General features: G+C 37.0%; 1 protein-coding gene and 1 pseudogene across 2 annotated transcripts; one reads left to right on the top strand and one right to left on the bottom strand.

Annotated features, from left to right (window-relative positions):
• Positions 1–4,473: 4,473 nt before the first annotated feature.
• On the bottom strand, positions 4,474–18,367 carry LOC144366729 (protein maelstrom homolog). The gene is made up of 4 exons (XM_078021440.1): positions 18,256–18,367; positions 17,463–17,517; positions 17,223–17,364; positions 4,474–5,000 (listed from the first exon to the last, which is right to left on the bottom strand). The coding sequence occupies exons 2-4, from the start codon at positions 17,476–17,478 to the stop codon at positions 4,868–4,870; spliced, it is 291 nt and encodes a 96-aa protein (XP_077877566.1). The 5' UTR covers positions 17,479–17,517; positions 18,256–18,367; the 3' UTR covers positions 4,474–4,867.
• Positions 12,021–14,378, top strand: LOC144364877 (mitotic checkpoint protein BUB3-like; annotated as a pseudogene). The gene is made up of 2 exons (XR_013422989.1): positions 12,021–12,977; positions 14,204–14,378. The product of XR_013422989.1 is annotated as a mitotic checkpoint protein BUB3-like (transcript).
• Positions 18,368–18,860: the final 493 nt, after the last annotated feature.

The following is an 18,860-nucleotide window of genomic DNA, read 5'->3' as shown; positions in this document are numbered from 1 at the left end:
ACCTCTCCTGCACAAGCATCCAGGTTTCAATCAGGGAAAAATTCTTAAAATTCTTCAAATGTACTACTACTTCATTTCAAATACATATTTTAACAAGTGCTATTCTTTAAATTCTCCTCTCCTCACTTCGTCTATTCTGAAACTTTCTCACTCTTTTAATTTTAATCTCTCTACAAAATTGCTCCAGATCAACCTGGGATTCTGTTCATCACAAATGTGGAATCTTTCTCTGTCCCACTACTCTGACTTCCACATAGCACCTTTCCTGAGCATTCACATACTTTACAACTCACTAAGAATACAACGACATGGTTTTAGTACAATGACAAGGTTTTAGAATATCATTGTTATTTAATTCCAGAACATTACCACCATACTCCAAAGAAACTCTGTATCCAGTCACTCCTCATCACCCCCTGGCAACCACAAATCTAGTCTTCATGTATTTGTCCTTTCTGGAAAATTCCTATGTACACAGAATCATACAGTATGTGGTCATGTGTGTTTGGCTTCTTTCACTTATCATAATGTCTCCAAGGTTCATCCACGTTGTACATGTAACACTCCATTTTCACAGCTGAATGATGATTCCCTTGTATAAATATACCACATTTTCTTTACCAATCTATCAGTTAATGGGCACTGGGGTCATATCCATTTGGGGGCTATCATGTCCAAGGTTCTGCAGGAAAACACTTTCAGTTCTCCTGGGTATAAACCTAGGAATGGACATGCTGAATGATATGGTTACTGCATGTTTAAATTTTTTGAGGAACTGCCAAATTGGTTTCCATAGCAACAGTATCATTTTTTACATTCCTATCAGCAATATTTGAGGATCCAAATTTCTCCAAATTCTTATTTTCCATTTTTTGATGATACCATCCCAGTAGTATCTTTGTAATTTGTGTTAAGCATATTTTAAATTTTTTTCATGGTACATAATAATGCATCATAGTGGGATTTGCACACGTGCATAACATAATTTGGTCAATTTCACTCCCCAGTCCCTCCTCTCCTTCGTCTTCAGATCCCCTTCCTCTACCCAACTCTTCTCCCTTCTACTTTCATGAGATCCCTTTTTATCCTTTTTTCTCTCTACAAATGAAAGAAAACATGACTAGGGGGCTGAATTATAATGTTAGACCTTCCTTCCTCTTCCTCAGGAACCCAATTATTATTATGCTGATTTTTAATAGATAAAATGATTCCAAAGCTTGAATATGAAGTTTTTAGAGAAAAAAACACCCTGTTATTACAAACATACAATCTACTGTTTCTTATTCAAACCTCTAGTATTAGACATGGGGGCGGGGAAAGGGAGTTAGAGGGCAGGATGGTATGTCAGGAGCATGGTATCTGGAATCAGAATGACCCAGTTAGGAACAACATTTCATTTCCTTAACAGGTGTGCAACTTGAGGGATGCTGATAGTTCTATTGTTTTGTATCTCCTTGAGATTGGTTGATAAGGATTTCACAAGATGATAAACATAAAACATCCACTAAGTCGGTACTCAATAGTTAGTAAATGAGAATTATATGTGTAAAGAAAAACCTTTTCCCTTCAGAGTCTCATGACACACCTTAAGTGACTCTGAGTAATCAGAGGGACCAAGGTCTCAGGTTGGACAGTCCTAAGTAAGAATGCTGTTTCTGCCTATGTTAAGTATAGTATTGGCTCTGGTTCCAAAGGAAACAAAATTCTGTGTTCCTCCTCTGGGACTACTTAATACTCCACACTAGGTTAAGAACATCAGCCAGTGGGGGTCAGTCACTGTGTAGACACCTGAAACAGTATGATATTTCCTTGAGTTCTGTGGCCCCAAATCCTAGAATTCAGTCACTATCCAGCCAGGTGATTAACTTACATAATTTTTCTCCTTTTGAATTCTGATCTTCAAATGACTCCTTTTGCCAGAGTAAGCTTATTTCAAAAACTTTTTAAAGTAGCACAACTTTATTTTTTGTTAAAGGCTAAATTTCTTAGGTATCTGCAATGCAAATAGCCTCAAGATCTCCAGTATAAGGTTCTTATATTTCATAATATGAAGAAACAGATTAATACTCAAAATACCTTTATTGCAGGGGAGAGAATTACTAATTTATAACAGTCCCTAAAGCACAGTTCTTATAGAATACTGAACTTCAACGGCCTGCCCACCACACCATCATAAAACAGAATAAGCTTAAAAAGAAAAAAAAAGCAGGAATGCCAAGATCTTCTCCAACCACAATTATTTTTAATCTATGAAACAGAGTTTCCTTACAAATCACATAGTCTTTAGAGTAGTGACATTTTTCATTGATGTGATCTATGTGTTTAATATGACTGTAGTCAGAAGGGAAGTTGGGCCTGTTATTTTTCCAGAAATTGAAAAAAGTACCATCATTAAGACAAAGAAGAGAAAGATTTATACCCATCTTTTCGGTACATGTAAGGTGAGAGTGAGGTCTCACAGTTGGAGAATTTATGGATACTGCTGGAGGAATTGGAGATGCTTTCTAGTAAGCGGGTAATCCCTCTTCCTCAAACACTGCTGTTTTGGCCTGAAATTTTCACCCCAGATGGGTAATCACCTAGGATATTGAAAATATAATAAAAGGAAATGTAGTAATTTTTCTCTAAATATTACTTTAATTGCTGACTCTCATCCTACTGTAGGCCTCTAAGCCTTATTTAAATGGATAATGAAAAGAAGAAATTCTATGTAAAGACAAAGGCAGAAAAATGTTCCCTTTTGTTTTTAGAGCAGAAAATCCTAATTGAAGTTCTTCAAGCACCACTTGAAATTTCATGTTACTAGCTTTTAAAGTTTCTCATCTCCCAAAATATATATCACCACATCAAAATTATACAACCATAGTGGCTACAATCTTTTTTTCTAATACCCTGAAAAAAAGTCTGAGGAATAAGTTATACTCCATGAAAGTGATAAAAATGTACATATCAAATTGTATAAGGTGCTAATGCCAAGCAAAACACTAATTCAACAAGTTTCCTATATCCTAAAGCTTATCTAGGAACATCTGATGCTCAGTAAGCTGGGATCTTAGTAAGCTTTAAGCCCTAAAACCTCTGTGATGTACATTCTTATAAAATTTAAGATGCTTATCAGTGGCTGTGTTTGACCTTTGTTCCTGATTAGAAGAGTGGAAATGAGAGAATCCTGGACTCTCAACCCTTAGCTTCTGTAAAGTAACAGGAAAATACCAGGGGTGGGGAGAAATGTTTATTTCTTATCAAATATTGGATGGCCTACTTCAAATTACTCTTTACAAATGCAAACTAAGACTCAAATAGTTTTCCTGTGTCTATCAGCTTTTGCTGCAAAGGGAGGGAGAGATATAGGGTACTCTGGAGGGACATTAGGAATTACAGGGTCCTTTTTTTTTTGGTACTGGTGATTGAACTTAGGGGTACTTAACCACTGAGCCACATCCCAAGCCTTTTTTTTTTTTTGTATTTTAATTTAGAGATAGGGTCTCCTCGAGTTTCTAAGTGCTCCACTAAGTTGCTAAGGCTGGCTTTGTAGTCAAGATCCTCCTGTCTCAGCCTCCAGAGTCACTGGATTGCAGGCATGCGCCACTGTGCCCAGTAATTCTTTTTTTTTTTTTAAAGATGAGGTTGTTGGCCAATAAGATTCAGAACAGAGGGAAACCCTCACAATACAAGAAATAAGAATAAGTTACTGTGTTATGTCCTTGATTAGTAAGAGAATGAGATCTAATATATAAACAGATTGGTTTTAGATAGAAAACAGACCATCCACTCATTAATACAGGAATCAAAGCAGAGGACGTGGTGGGTGCAGCTAGCAGGGGTGGTAGAAATAGGTGGAAAATTTCTCCTTATTGCTTCTATTTTCTTAGAGTTTAAGAGGAGTCATCAGGGTCAGCTAGAGAAGAGGTGATGGAAGATACAAGAATGTCGAGGAGAGTGAGAGAGCAACCAAACTAGAGATATGGGTAATAGCCAGGCAACATCAATGGCCCTCTTGAGGTTGATGGTAATGAAAATGAAGAAAGACCAGTGAGCATACTGGTTTATTTCCAGTCTCATGTAGCTCCACAGGGCAGGAAGAGTTAATCAGGGTTGTTTCTGTCAACCAAGTATGATTAAGAAAAGAGGCCTAATGGAACTGACAATGTATGCAAGGAATAAGTGACAGACCAGGGAACCTAAGGTGGGACAGAAGGAGGTAATGAGGCTGCATCTTCATATGTGTGAAAGGTGCCCTGGGGTTGTGCAATGCATGGTCCAAAGGAGTGTAAAACAGTGGAGGCATAAGTAATTGTATAAGTAACTACATATGTCAAATAATCATTGGCACTAGAGTACCAGAGGAAGATAGTCATAAAGGATCATGTCTGAAATTGAGATTATGAAGAAAATACCTTTGGGGTCTAGGGTCTGATCCCAGGAATAGAAACTTCCATGGTGGAAGACACTGGAGGAAGGGAAGTTCAGAAATTCAGAGGTCAGGTAGCTGAAAAGATTACCTATGGGGAAACTCAAAGAAGTTTGACAGGAAAACTGTTTTCCCAAGCCAGTGTTGCTCTAAGAATGAGGACCAACTTAAGTGTATATTGAATCCAAAAAGGGTTGTCAGGTACTCTTGCCTAGACAGCATGAGAGTCAAAGGCCTATAGGTTTTATGGAGAAGGAATGAAGAAGTCTTAAAGCTGAAATCAAGGTCAACTACTTCAAATGCAGGCCCATGATGAAGGAAGGGGAGGATGATGTCATCATTTGACAGAAGCAGCGTCCTGAGAGGAAAGTCAGTTTATTTAGAAACAAATGGGTAAACAGAATTCCTCAAAGAAGTCAAAAGATCTAGGTTTTTCTGGTAGCCCAGGGTCCTTACCTAGTAACGCCCTGCATCCAACACAACCATTTTGGGTGTCACACTATTGCTGGCCTCATAATCTTGTAGTGGTACATGAGCTCCTGTAAGCTGGATTCCAAAGAGAGTGGCCAGGGAATTGCTGATGCAGTACCTTTAAAATGAAGTAAGACAAAAAGCGCACTATATTACTCTCGTCCAATTCACTATGAAAGCATTCATATTTTAAAATTCTCAATAAGCAAGCATCTGAGAGACACTGCTTTTAATCGCGGGGGAAAAAGAAAATTTAGAGATTTAGAAATAAGTTGGAAATAGGCAGTAAAATTCATATCATAAAAGATTATTACTGGGTAAGCAATCTTCTGATTGCCAGGTTCTATTTTAGTTGTGTTATGAAGGAATGGGAATGAGGTTAAAGATGACCAGGATTCTCTAATGTTTAAGGCAATGAGAGGGCAGAAGCAGATATAAAACTAAAACCAGGAACAGTTAATCCTCAGAACTCACGACTGCTTGCTAAGTGAAGAGACTAGCAGAACCCCCCAGAGATCCCACTATAAGGTGCTTTCACTACAAGACGAGAGGAAAGGTCTATGCTTTTGGAGCACCTCCACAAGGAAGTGCTGTCCTTCAGCACTCAGGACTCCAAGGAGGAAAGGTTTCAGTGCAGGCTTCTGAAGATTTACTAAAATGTGTTGGTGAGTAGTGACATGGACGGTAAGACAGAAGCAACATGAACAACCACCTATTCTTTTTAACAAAAATATAGTAAGGTGGGTGAACAGACCCACCCACCTGCCCAAGAGTAAGCCAAATGGACACCAAGGAACTCAGCACAAAAAGCAGCAATATGAAGAAACTCCTTCCCCAACTTATGCCACCCTCTTGTAAACAGCTAAAGCACAGAAGAGAATGTCATTTTTTTCATGCCACTTGCACCTGTACAAAAAAATGGACCTTAATATCCTCACTGAAGCGGCACTGCTGAAGGGTCTTCACATGCCAGACTTCTAGCTTGCCTAGCTGAAATAATTTAAGAAAAACTCATACTATTACTCAAAGATAAAGGTTTCTAAATTTAATACACAATAAATTTAAAAAAAACCCCAGATTTTACGTTATCTCATTTGATGCAGAGTCATGATACTACACAAATTACACATAACCCTAAACAGAAATAAAATGGGTGTTCCAGAGGCACAGCAGTGACTAAAGATAACACGTATTCATTTAACATTTATTGAGTGCACACTATTTGCCAGTCATTGTTCTAGCACTAGGGATACAGTGTTGAAAGAAATAGATAACACAAAATTTACATTTTAGTGGGGAGACTAACCAAAATATGCAAGCATAATACATAGTAAATTGGATATTAAGTTATAATGATACAGCCTAAGGAGGAAAAAGTAAGAAGGGATGATATAAGCATTAGGAAGGGGCTCACTGAGGTGGCGATGTTTGAGTGGAGACCTCAGGAGGCAATGCTGGAGAGGAAATGAATAAATAAGTTGTGTGATTCAACACAATGTTACTTGATGAGTACCACTACAAAACCTGTGGGTCTTTTCATTGAATACACCATCTTTTGAGATTCAGAACAGCATTATTTGCATAATGCAAAACTGGAGTAAACTTAGCAAGAATCTTCATCTCAAATTACAAACATGCTCTGCAGTAAATATAAAGTGTCAGTGATATGCATTCACACTGATGAGTTATTTAACAGAATGAAAGTCTTATCTAAAATAAGGTTAAAACTCCCCCACTATTTCCAAAGAAACGTGATCAAGGAAATGTTCTTTATAAACCTCCAAATCCTAAACTTAAGTAAAAAAATAAACCTAAATTTATATGCAATCATACAGAATTAAGTAACTTTTAATTTCTAACTGGTTTTGATCCTTGTCTAGAACTTGAGGCCCAAGAGTATCTACCTCATAAACACATTTTTAGGCAATGAGAGGGCAGAACTGATATGAAGGATTAGAACTGGAGATCAGAACTGAAATGAAATTGAAAAACTAACAACATATTCAAGGATTAAAACCAACCAACCAAACTTACAAAATACTGACCCCAGGGGAAAATATCTTCAATCTGCTATTGTACTTCTACTAAAAATAGCACTGTTGGGGCTGGAGTTATGGCTCAGTGGTAGACCACTCACCTATCATGGGTGAGGCCCTGGGTTCAATCCTCAGCACCACATAAAGAATAAATTAATTAAAAAGATATCCAACTACAACTGAAATAAAAATTTTACCCATCTTTCCTACTTCCAAATCATACCCATTCCCTAAAAATGAGTGTTCTTCTAATAAAGTTCACTCTATAAATCTGTTGAAAATCAGATTGGCTATGTACTTTGTTAAGCTATTAATACTTGCTGTGCAGCCTCCAATCTAGCTCCTATTGCAACCTGTTCTCAGATGTTTCCTTTACGAATGTCCACTCCAAAATTCTCACATCAGGCCACAGTGTCTCACATCTTCTGAGTAGGCTCACAGCTTCCTACTAAATCCCTCATACTGTTTCCCTCCACCAGAGACGTTGACAGTCCTGGTGTTCTCTTGCCCTCCTGTTTTAAGGTTATGATTCCTTCCACTTTTCAAGGCCAATCCTGCCTTCAGAACCATCTAGCTATAGCTATGTAATGCTCTAGTCAAACGGACACACTGTTTTTTTTTCAACCATCTCTGTGCTTCACTCTGACGTCACTGTTCAGGTAATTTCTGAACCTTATGGAAAAATCTTCCTTTTAACTGAAATCTCTGCACATAAAAATTTTACCCAGGGCTGGGGATGTGGCTCAAGCGGTAGCGCGCTCGCCTGGCATGCGTGCGACCCGGGTTGGATCCTCAGCACCACATACCAACAAAAGATGTTGTGTCCACTGAAAATAAATATTAAAAAATTCTCTCTCTCTCTCTCTCTCTCTCTCTCTCTCTCTCTCTCTCTCTCTCTCTCTCCTCTCTCACTCTATCTTTAAAAAAAATTTTTACCCATCTTTCCAGAGGAACCAAATCAAACATTAATTCCATATAGCATTTCAGAGTTTTTAAACTCATATAAAGTGATTTCTCTCTCATTTCTATCATCACCTTTTGAACCTCTCTTATCACCAGAAAATGGGGCATCAGAATGGTGTCTTTACATGCCTACTGCTCCTATGAGGCAAAAGGCAGAGGGCAGGGATGGTCATGTCACTTCTCCACACTTCCCTCAGAATTTAGTTTAATGCATATGTACATAAGAACTACTCAAATTTTTGTTAAATATAAAAACTGGACTAAAGTCATTAAACTGGACTAAAGAAAACAATATCAAAATATAAACTACTTCTATGAATACTACTATTGCTGGGGCTTCTAGTTTAAGGTTGTGAATTAAATACACGTACAAAATTGTTTCCCATTGTTTCTGAGACCCTCTGAAAATGACAATGAATACAAATGGTAAGCTGGGTGCAGTGGCACATGCCTGTACTTCCAGCTACTTGGGAGGTTAAGGCAGGAGGATCACAAGTTCAAGGGCAGTTTAGACAACTCATGGAGACCATGTCTAAAAATAAAAAGAACTGGGAATGTTTATAAGTGGTAGAGCATCCCCGGGTTTAATCCCCAATACCTACCAATCTAAATAAGGTAAAAAATAAATAAGACAAATAGATATATAAACAATATATAAATATAAAAAAGGGCGGGAATGTAGCTCATTGGTAAAGCACTCCTGGGTTCAATTACCAGTCCAAAAAAAAAAAAAGATAACATGTATTCATTTAACAAAAAAGGGGAAAAAATCTCCATGGAAGAGATGAAGAGATTTAACAAATTCATGAAAAATGAAGAACAGTAACTGATATCTTCAGTGCTAACAGAGAAAGCAATAGGAGAAGATCTATCTATTAGAGGCACTGGACTCTCAAGAGGACATGTCCCTCTCCACAGAACAGAGGTAAGAACTGAGGCTGAACTTCTGTATGAAGAATAGAGGACCTCTCCAACTCCAGGCAAAGGGATGAACAAACTAAACTTGGAGTACCAGGCAGCAAAAGTGGTTGCTGAAACCCTAAAGCAAAGTCTCTATATTCTGGCAACTAGGATTCTACCTCTAATTTACTATCAAGCTTACATATTATTATTACTTTTTATCTAATTTCCTTACAGCCAAGCCTAGTCAGTTGATATCCCTACTGAACACAATGGATTCTTACTTGGCTTTGAAGCCTCATTTCTAATAATGAACATAACCAGGAACAATCACACTTGAAGGAAAGCCTGCAACATGAAAACATCCAGAACAGACCGCAACTTACAACTCCCCCAAATTAAGTAATCCAGGGAATGAAAATAAATAGAGGGCTCAAAGAGTAACTTAAAGAAATCTGCAGTAACTGCATTCAGGATCCCCTCAATTAACACTGATGATGTCTATGAGAACTTTCCTAACATCACAACAACTGTACACTGAGAGATACCACAGTCTCAAAAACTCAGCCTCTGCCCACTTTAACATGTCAAAACTGGTTAGAGCTGTGCTGAATCATCTTCTCTTTCTGCCTTCTGTCTAGGTGATCTCATCTGCATGCTGCAGGGTCCATCTGATCCTCACCAGTGTCTCCGAATGTATTAAATGTGCTCCTATCTATGTCATCTGCTATTTTTTCTTTCCATTCTCTCTCCCTATGCCCAGGCCACCAGGAAGTCCTACTTTTAAACAATGTGAAATCGACCTATTCCCCTCCATCTCTGATGTCACCTATCTAAGCCAAGTCACTGCTTGCCTGGTTATCTAACCATCACAGGCTCCATATTTCATTTGTGTCCTTCCAATACAATCATGAAATACTCTGACATCTTTTAGAAACCTAACCTACCACCCTTCACTATTTGACAAAATTCCTTCCTATGGCTAACAAGGCCTTGAGCCCCTCCTCATTTCATCTTTCTCCTGCTTCAGTTCTCAGCTTTTTTGACCATTTTATAAAGCAGTCCAAATATCTGTTAAGAGTATCCTGTTGATTTTTTTAGCACTTACCATAAGCTAAAATTACCATTTTAAAACCACTAATCCATGTCCTTTTCCCATTTAATTGGTTGCTTCACAAAGGCAGGGATCACATTAATTTCCTTTTTTGGGTGCCAGGGATTGAACTTGGGGGCACTCGACCACTGAGTCACATCTCTAGCCCTATTTTATATTTTATTTAGAGACAGGGTCTCATTGAGTTGCTTAGTGACTCACTTTTTGTTGAGGCTGGGTTTGAACTCATGATCCTCCTGTCTCAGATTCTCGAGCTGCGGGATTACAAGTGTGCACCAATGTACCAGGCTCATATTACTTTTTGCACCGTAAGCACAGTGAGTAGCATAACTGTCTGGCACCAAGGATATGCTCAATAAATAGTAGTTGGTTAAGTAAAGGATACACCTGTTTTCATCAGTAGGTTAGACAGTGAATTAACCCAACAGGAATTCTTACAGGAAGCATAAAGATAATAACATAAAGATAATAATAAATACTTGCTTTGTCTAGCTGCATTCATTTCACCATTATAAACTTGCCCTTTAGTCCTAGAGTTAAGAGACATTTTTCAAAATTTTATTACCAACTACAGTCTTCTTAACATATGTCTCAGAGCAGTGTTTGAAATGAGTCCTCTTCATTTATATTAGCAGGTTTGAATCAGTTACTAGAGTTCACTGCAACCCAAACTCCCTTGTAAAATATCATACATTAGAATCTTACTATGTTATGGAGCTCAGTGACAGGCCACTCCTATGCAAAGCATTTCCTTACTAATGTGCTTAAAGTATCATAGGAAGCAGTTTCCTCTTACTATTCCGGTGATCCTTTCATCAATCCACTAATACCAAAGTTCAGCGAACTTTTTATGTACAGGCACCAAAAAACATAGCAACCAGCCAAAACTACAAAAGATATAATGAGACACAGAAACACAGTAATTACATGAGACTGTAAAAATGCCACTCTCAGTACAAGATAGAGCAATAGAATAAGTCAAAGTAAAGCAATAAGAAAATCCAAACAACATAACTGCTATAGTTTGGATCTGGAACATGCCCACAAAGGTCTCTGTACTAATTAAGTCCTGATGTCCAGTGTGGTGCTCGAGAGGTAGAGTCTAGAGGGAGGTCACCAAGTTCCTGGGGGTGTGGTCTCCAAGGACTGTGAGCCAAGTTTCTTCCCCTCTCACTTCCCCACTACTCCCACCACAATTCACTCTCAACACAGGTTCAAAAGCCCTCATGGATTGGAGACCCCCAAACTGTGGGCCAAAATAAAGCTTTACTCTTTATAAGTTGATCATTTCAGGTATTTCACAGTAACAGAAAGCTAACACAATAATCAATGCAGACCTTATGAACATACAGTAATGCTGTGACCTGAAAAAATAACACAGATTCTCACATACCCATACAACAAGCCACAAAAATTGATTATATACTAAGCAAAAACAAAATAAAACCAACTCCCCAAACCTAAGGCCAAGTGACTCCATAAAATTACTAATGTTACAGAAAACACTCTTTGATCATAATGCAAAAGCAACATAATTTACTAACAGAAACAAAACTCAGAAAGGCTTATCTGGACATTTAAAAGCTTTGTCATGAAAATTAAAGTACTTGTTAAAAATGACCCATGAAAATACTGCATTTCAGAAACAATGGGAACCACTGAAAACAATGATGAAATACAATAAAAACCAAACAAGAGGAGTGAATTAAATTTTGACCCCCAAAGTAGAAAAAGAACTACAGAGTACAGAGAACAAAAGCTGAAAATGAGAAAAAACAACAACAACAAAAAAAAAAAAACAGATCTAGACCACACACACTGGCTTAAGTAAAAACAAGATGGCACAGATAAACAAGAAGTAAGATAACTAATGAAACAAGAGAAATTTAAAATTTTTTAAAGAATATCTTCTTTGCAAACCTGTAAACAAATACACCTGGAATTCTACATAAAATGCACAATTTCCTACAAAAATACGGTTTATCAAAATTTATTCCATTAGAATTAGAAAGCCTAAACAAACTCATTTTCATAGCAAAAAACAGTTATCAAGAAACTGCTCCATGGAGAGGGAAGCTGCGAGGCTGCGGCAAGCCGTTGAGATGCTACTTCAGGCAAGCTCAAGATGACCAGTTCTAACGAGTTCAAGCTGAAGCAGCCGCCCAAGGACAGCATCTCCTCCATGAAGTTCAGCCGCAACACCTCCCTCGTCCTGGGACACTTCCGTGTGCCTCTACGATGTGCCGGCCAACTCCACTCGGCTCAAGTACCAGCACACCAGTGCTGTCCTAGACTGCGCCTTCTATGATCCAACGCATGCCTGGAGTGGGGGATTAGATCATCAGTTGAAAATGCATGATTTGAACACTGATCAAGAAAATCTTGTTGGAACCCATGATGCCCCTATCAGATGTGTTGAATACTGTCCAGAAGTGAATGTGATGGTTACTGGAAGTTGGGATCAAACAGTTAAACTGTGGGATCCCAGAACTCCTTGCAATACTGGAACCTTCTCTCAGCCTGAAAAGGTGTATACCCTCTCAGTGTCTGGAGACCGGCTGATTGTAGGTACAGCCGGCTGCAGAGTGTTGGTGTGGGATTTAGGGAACATGGGCTATGTGCAGCAGCGCAGGGAGTCCAGCCTGAAATACCAGACTCGCTGCATAAGAGCATTTCCTAACAAGCAGGGCTATGTATTAAGCTCTATTGAAGGCCGGGTGGCAGTTGAGTACTTGGACCCAAGCCCTGAGGTACAGAAGAAGAAGTATGCTTTCAAGTGTCACAGACTAAAAGAAAATAATATTGAGCAGATTTACCCAGTCAATGCCATTTCATTTCACAATATCCACAATACATTTGCCACAGGTGGTTCTGATGGATTTGTAAATATTTGGGATCCATTTAATAAAAAACGACTGTGCCAGTTCCATGGGTACCCTACCAGCATCGCATCAATTGCCTTCAGCAATGATGGGACTACACTTGCAATAACATCATCATATATGTATGAAATGGATGACAGGGAACATCCTGAAGATGGTGTCTTCATTTGCCAAGTGACAGATGCAGAAACAAAACCCAAGTCACCATGTACTTAACAAGATTTCATTTACTTAAGTGTCATGTTGATGATAATAAAACAATTCCTACTCCCCAATGGTGGATTTATTACTATTAACAAAGAAACCAGGGAAAATATTAATTTTAATATTATAAGAACCTGAAAATAATGGAAAAGAGGTTTTTTCTTTTTTTTTAAATGAATAATTTCCTAAATGCATGAGATGGTTTGATGGTTTTCTGCATTAAAGGTATTTGGGCAAACAAAATTGGAGGGCAGTGACTGCACTTTTAAGAATTAGTTTTGACCTTGATGATTTTTGTTTTCACTGTGGAAATAAATGTTTGTAAATAAATAGAGTTAATAAAAATCCCTTTGCATTCTTTCTGGACCTTAAATGGTAGGGGGAAATGCTCTTGAGCTATTTCTTTTTCTGGTTGTAGCTGCTAATTCTAAAGCTGCTTCAGACTGCCTCATGAGGAGGTTAATCTTCAATTAAACAATATTTCCTCTTGGTTGTCCATTATTTTCTGAAGCAGATGGTTCATCATTTCCTGGGCTGTTAAACAAAGCGAGGTTAAGGTTAGACTCTTGGAAATTAGCTAGTTTTCAATCTTATTAGGGTGCAAAAGGAAAACTAATAAGAAAACCTCCTAACATCATTTTGTGACTGTAAACAATTATTTATTAGCAAACAATTGATCCCAGAAGGGCAAATTGTTTGAGTCAGTAATGAGCTGAGAAAAGACAGAGCATATCTGTGTATTTTGAAAAATAATTGTAAGGTAATTGCAGTACATTTAGACAGGCATCTATTTGGACCTGTTTCTATCTCTAAATGAATTTTTGGAAACATTAATGAGGTTTACATATTTCTTTGACATTTATATAGTTCTTATGTTCATTTTAGTTGTCCAGCCACTGGTGATTAAGGTTAAAATGAAAAAAAATTATAGTGCGAATGAGACTCATTTCAAAGTAATTCCTTAAATCAGAACACGAACTCAGCTTGGCCTATTCTGAGTAGTTCCAAATAGTATTATACAGTCACGCTTTTTATTTTTAATTTATATTATTTGCAAATGTATATCTTTGATTAGGACTTAGACTGTTACTAAAATTTTATTTTATCCATGATGTATTTTTTTAATTCTTTGATATAGAGAAGGGTCTTATTTTTTAAGTATTTCAGTGAAAAATGAATTCATTGTGAACGCATCTTTTGAAATGTATTTTCTTCATTGCAGGTCCACCTAATCATCTCGTGAAAATGGTTTCTCTATGGAAAGCTTTGTTTGCTTCCTACAAATACATGATTATCCCCTAAGGGATGTGTTATAGTCATTGTGGACATGTTATTTAGTATGTGGATTTGTTTTTTGTTTTACAAGAAATTTGCCTGTTTATTTTTTAATAGATTGTTTAGGATGAGGAGTCTGCGTCCTTACGCAGTAGTGTGAAGAATTCCTCCCATCATCCCCCAAGAAAGCCCAGTTGCTGTTTATGAGCAGTTCCAGTTTTTTTTTGTAGTATAATCTAAACCTGTTATTTCCCTGCTGTATAATAAATCAGATTCGGAACAAAAAAAAAAGAAACTGCTCCCCCCCTCAAAAAAAATTGCCAATTCCAGATATACACAATCTGTGTGGGAAAAATTTCAAATGTATCTGAAAGACACAAAAGTAGATTTGACCAATGGCAAGATATCCCTGTCCTTGGATACAACTCAGCACTATAGAGAGTTCAGTTTTATGTTATGGAGATGGCCTGAAGCGACACATCTACATATATCTTGTTTGAAAAATGGTCATACTTCACAATTTCAAACAATAACTAAATCAACAAAAACACAGAATATCAACAAGAAAATAAACTTATTTCAAACACATAATTTAACTATACTGAAGTGGAAAACAAAATAACTCAAATAACCTCTGAACATTACTTTGACTCCATGCCATCTGACAATTATAAACAAATCATAATTGCCATTTCTTTTGTTTTATAACAGTGCCCCATTTAACTCTGAACCTACTTTCAATGCATTCTAGGATTGAACAAGGAAGTAAAAATATGAGATCCAGGTTTCTCACTTTCAAGAGAAAGGAAGTACAAAAATAAGAAAATACAACACAACTCTATTGTACTGCACTGGAACTTAGGTTCAGTACAAACTCATAGCAAGATTCAGAGAAAAAAGAGAAGAGATGCATGCACATGGAGGGTGTGTGTGAACACACACACACACATTTCCTGACTGTCTGCACTAAGACCTAGAATCAATGACATTCTAGTAAGGAATCAACAGTACACCTAGCACCCAGATCCTAACCCTCAATGCCATCATTAGTGAATAAGGAACCACAGATGGCTGGAATCATAGCTAATTCAGGGTGGAGCAGAATTACAAGGTGAGTCTGGAAAATAAGGTGCCAGAAATCAAAAACACCTGAAGAATAAAGAGTCAATGTCAGGACACAGAAACCACTGCTTGAAGCTGGGCGCAATGGCACATGCCTGTAATCCCCATGGCTTGGGAAGCTGAGGCAGGAGGACTCCAAGTTCAAAGCAAGCCTCAGCAATTTAGTGAGACTCCATCTCCAAAAGGAAAAAGGTGAGGAGGGGTTGGGGATGTGGCTCACTCTAAGTGCCATAAACAAAAACAAAAACAAAAAACAAAACCACTGCTTTAAAGGACTTCCCACTGGCCATATATAAAACAATTTGAGCATAAAAATAAATTACTGTAATAACAGATTAGATTCCACTGAATAAAACAGGAATCCATGAGTCCATGCTAATATCAATATATTTTAAAAAAAAAGAGTGAAAAAGAAAAGCTCTTTCTTACAGAATTTCAACTAAAAAATGCAAAAGAAATTATCAAATTAGAAAAACCACTATTTCACATAGTAGTAAATGATTTAGACTAAATCATCAATGGATATGAAAATTCGAGCAGCAAAATAGTGATCTAATCTCACAGCATTTCCTGTCAAAATATTTATTAATAAGGTACAAAAGAGTAACTTTTCAACAAAGAATTCTGACTGACACTATTTTATTTTTATTTATTTATTTTTTTTAAAAAAATATTTATTTTTCAGTTCTTGGCAGACACAACATCTTTGTTTGTATGTGGTGCTGAGGATCGAATCCGGGCCACATGCATGCCAGGCGAGCACGGTACTGCTTGAGCCACATCCCCAGCCCACTGACACTATTTTAAAGAAATAACAAAGTTATCATGATCATCAGGAATGAGACAAACTGGCATCATACTGCCACATAATGGCACACTGAGAAGACACAGCACCATTTTTGTAGTATTCCTGCCTGAAATGCATAACCTTAAACTAACAATGAAGAAAAACAGACCAACTCAAACTGGGAGACATTCTATGAAACAACTGGATTGTACTCTCAAAAAATGTCAAGTTCATGAAAGTTAAAGAAAAAACTAAGGAACTGTTACAGATTAAAGAAGCTTTGAAAGAGACAAAGTACTATTTGTGTTCTTGGATTGTACTCTGGCTTGATTTTTGGTTTTTCGCTCTAGACACTATGGAAACCTAATACTCTCTAAACCATTGAGACCATGAATATGGTCTTCACATTAGGCAGTGTCATTGGCAATATCCTGATTTTGTAACTGTACTATGGTAATGTAAGAGAAATGTTCTTATTCTTAGGGAAACACATGGAAGTATTTAGGTGAAAAGAATCATGATGACAGCAACTTACTCTCAAGTGGTTTACGAAAAGTGTGTAGAGACAAAACTGTAAAACTGTAATGAGAATGTACTAAAATGTTAACTAGGAAATCAGAGAATGGTATGTGTTACTATTCTTGCAACTTCTCAGTGAATCTGAAATTATTTCAAAATAAAAAAAATGCTTCAGACAATGTATTCATTTTACATGTTCCTTTATCAGTAAGCACAAAAATGTTTCATGCAGTAAAAAAGAAATCTAATAAATTTAAAAACATTCTTTTCATTGTACAGAAACTCTAAGTGATAAGAGAGAACAGTCAGTTTATTTGGCAGTTCCATTTGTTTTTAGTGGTACACAAAGTAACAATGTATTTGTAATCAATGGAGTCTTATGTTCAAAAACTACAATACAAAGTCTCATAGAAAAAATTGCTCAAAAAGGCAAAAACAACTAGTCCTACCATATGTTCTCAGAAAAAATACCATTCTAAGAAAATATAATTCAGTAAAAAAGCCACAGTGACTTTCTTATCAAAATCACTATTAATACCTTGTGTTGCTAGAATAATCCCACATGGCAACATCTAGGAGGCTTCGAACCCAGGTCTTTGAAGGCTCCTTGAGAAATTTTTGCTGGTAGATCCCTACTACAAGATCCTCTACAGTGAGAAGTTCTAGATCTTGCCTGAATTCTTCCATATGTAAAGAAAAAAACAATTAGTGAAGGTGTGTATCAAAATGGAAACAGGTACTATAACACACTTCTGCAGTGACCCATAGTTTTACTTACCTAATGCTCGTGCCATTCGTTTCAAACACCAATTGACTCTGGCTCTATCATCAGACTGGACAAGGGGAAAAAAATTACTTGTATTGTATGCCTACCTTAAGTTGTTTTTAATTAATTAATGCAGTCCTCTCAAATGGGTGGGGGGAGATATAGGGAATAAAGACTGAAGAATTTGATAACTAAATGAGAACTACTAAAAACAAGTGGTATACATTAGAAAAAAACTATTGTTACTACTCACCAGTTACATTTACCTAGCAATGCTAACAAAGTGAGACTTAGGATATGCAAACGCATAAAACTATTAAGAAGGAAAATATTATATAATCTGCTCATGATTAATAAGTACAAAAGTTAAAACCCAATTTCTCTGACTCCTAGCCTAGAATAATTCAGATAAAATAAATAATATAGTTTTCTCTCAGCATTACAAAAAAGGGGGGATGCTACATTAGACTTTCTGTAAAAGATAATCTTGTGTGGAATAATAGATGTTCAGAATACAGCATCCATTCTTCAGGTTAAAAAGACACTGCAGATATTTCAAAAGGAAGAGCTCAGAAAATATGTTATCTATCCAAGTGAAAATATATTCAGCTTTACAGTCTTCAAAATCTCTCCCAAATCAGTGACATTTAAAAGAAAAGGAATTATATATTAATCACTCTGCAACTACTCAGAATTAATCTCACACACACAGTTAATACACAGACAAGAATTCTTTTTCTAGGTGCTTTCTGTGGATGTTCCAGTATCTAAATGGATACCTTAAGAACTATTAACTGGAAATTACCTTGCAGTAGATAGGTGGCCAGTTCCCTGGGTTTGGATGAATAAATCTATGCAGGTTTTGTAATACAGCTGCTTGGTCATGCCCCAATTCAAATTCTTGTGACTAGAATCACCTGAAGGAAATCAAAAGGAGGTAGAGGTTCAAACTTTGAACAATATAAATATTATGGTGTAGTCTAGAAGTAGGAGTAAGAGAAGAGAATAGTGGGTAGTTCATATTTAAGCACTTGTTCCATGTTCTGGTATGCTTAGGTACTTAACATTTTAATTCATAGTCTTAGTCACTTTAGGAGATTGATGATAGATACAAAATTAAAGGCCACTGAGGATCCCAGAAATGGGTAGAGAAAGATAACAGTTGGTAAATGTGGGGTCAGGACCCAAAACACAGGCTAAAGTGAGCAAGACTGCAGTGTTTTCACTATTCCCATGCTGCCTCTTGGGAATATTTTGTTAGTAGGGCTGGGGAACACTGTAGTAATGACTACTTTTTAAGAGGTTGTATGATGAAGACTTTCATTTCCAGAATAGACCAAATAATTTGAACCAACTATCCAGGAAAAGAAATAAAATTCCTTGGGAATATTAAGAGCATATGACAAGAGT

This window comes from Ictidomys tridecemlineatus, chromosome 1 (assembly GCF_052094955.1).
Source record: "Ictidomys tridecemlineatus isolate mIctTri1 chromosome 1, mIctTri1.hap1, whole genome shotgun sequence".
Lineage (NCBI taxonomy): Eukaryota > Metazoa > Chordata > Mammalia > Rodentia > Sciuridae > Ictidomys > Ictidomys tridecemlineatus.
This window is presented reverse-complemented; position numbering and strand designations above follow the sequence as displayed.

Bases quoted from the DNA above. Each gene is read 5' to 3' on its own strand.
- LOC144366729 (XM_078021440.1), bottom strand. The intron at 5,001-17,222 runs GTATTAATAGTG...TTCATTTTAAAG, and splicing joins GATTATTCTAGCAACACAAG to GTACTGCATCAGCAATTCCC.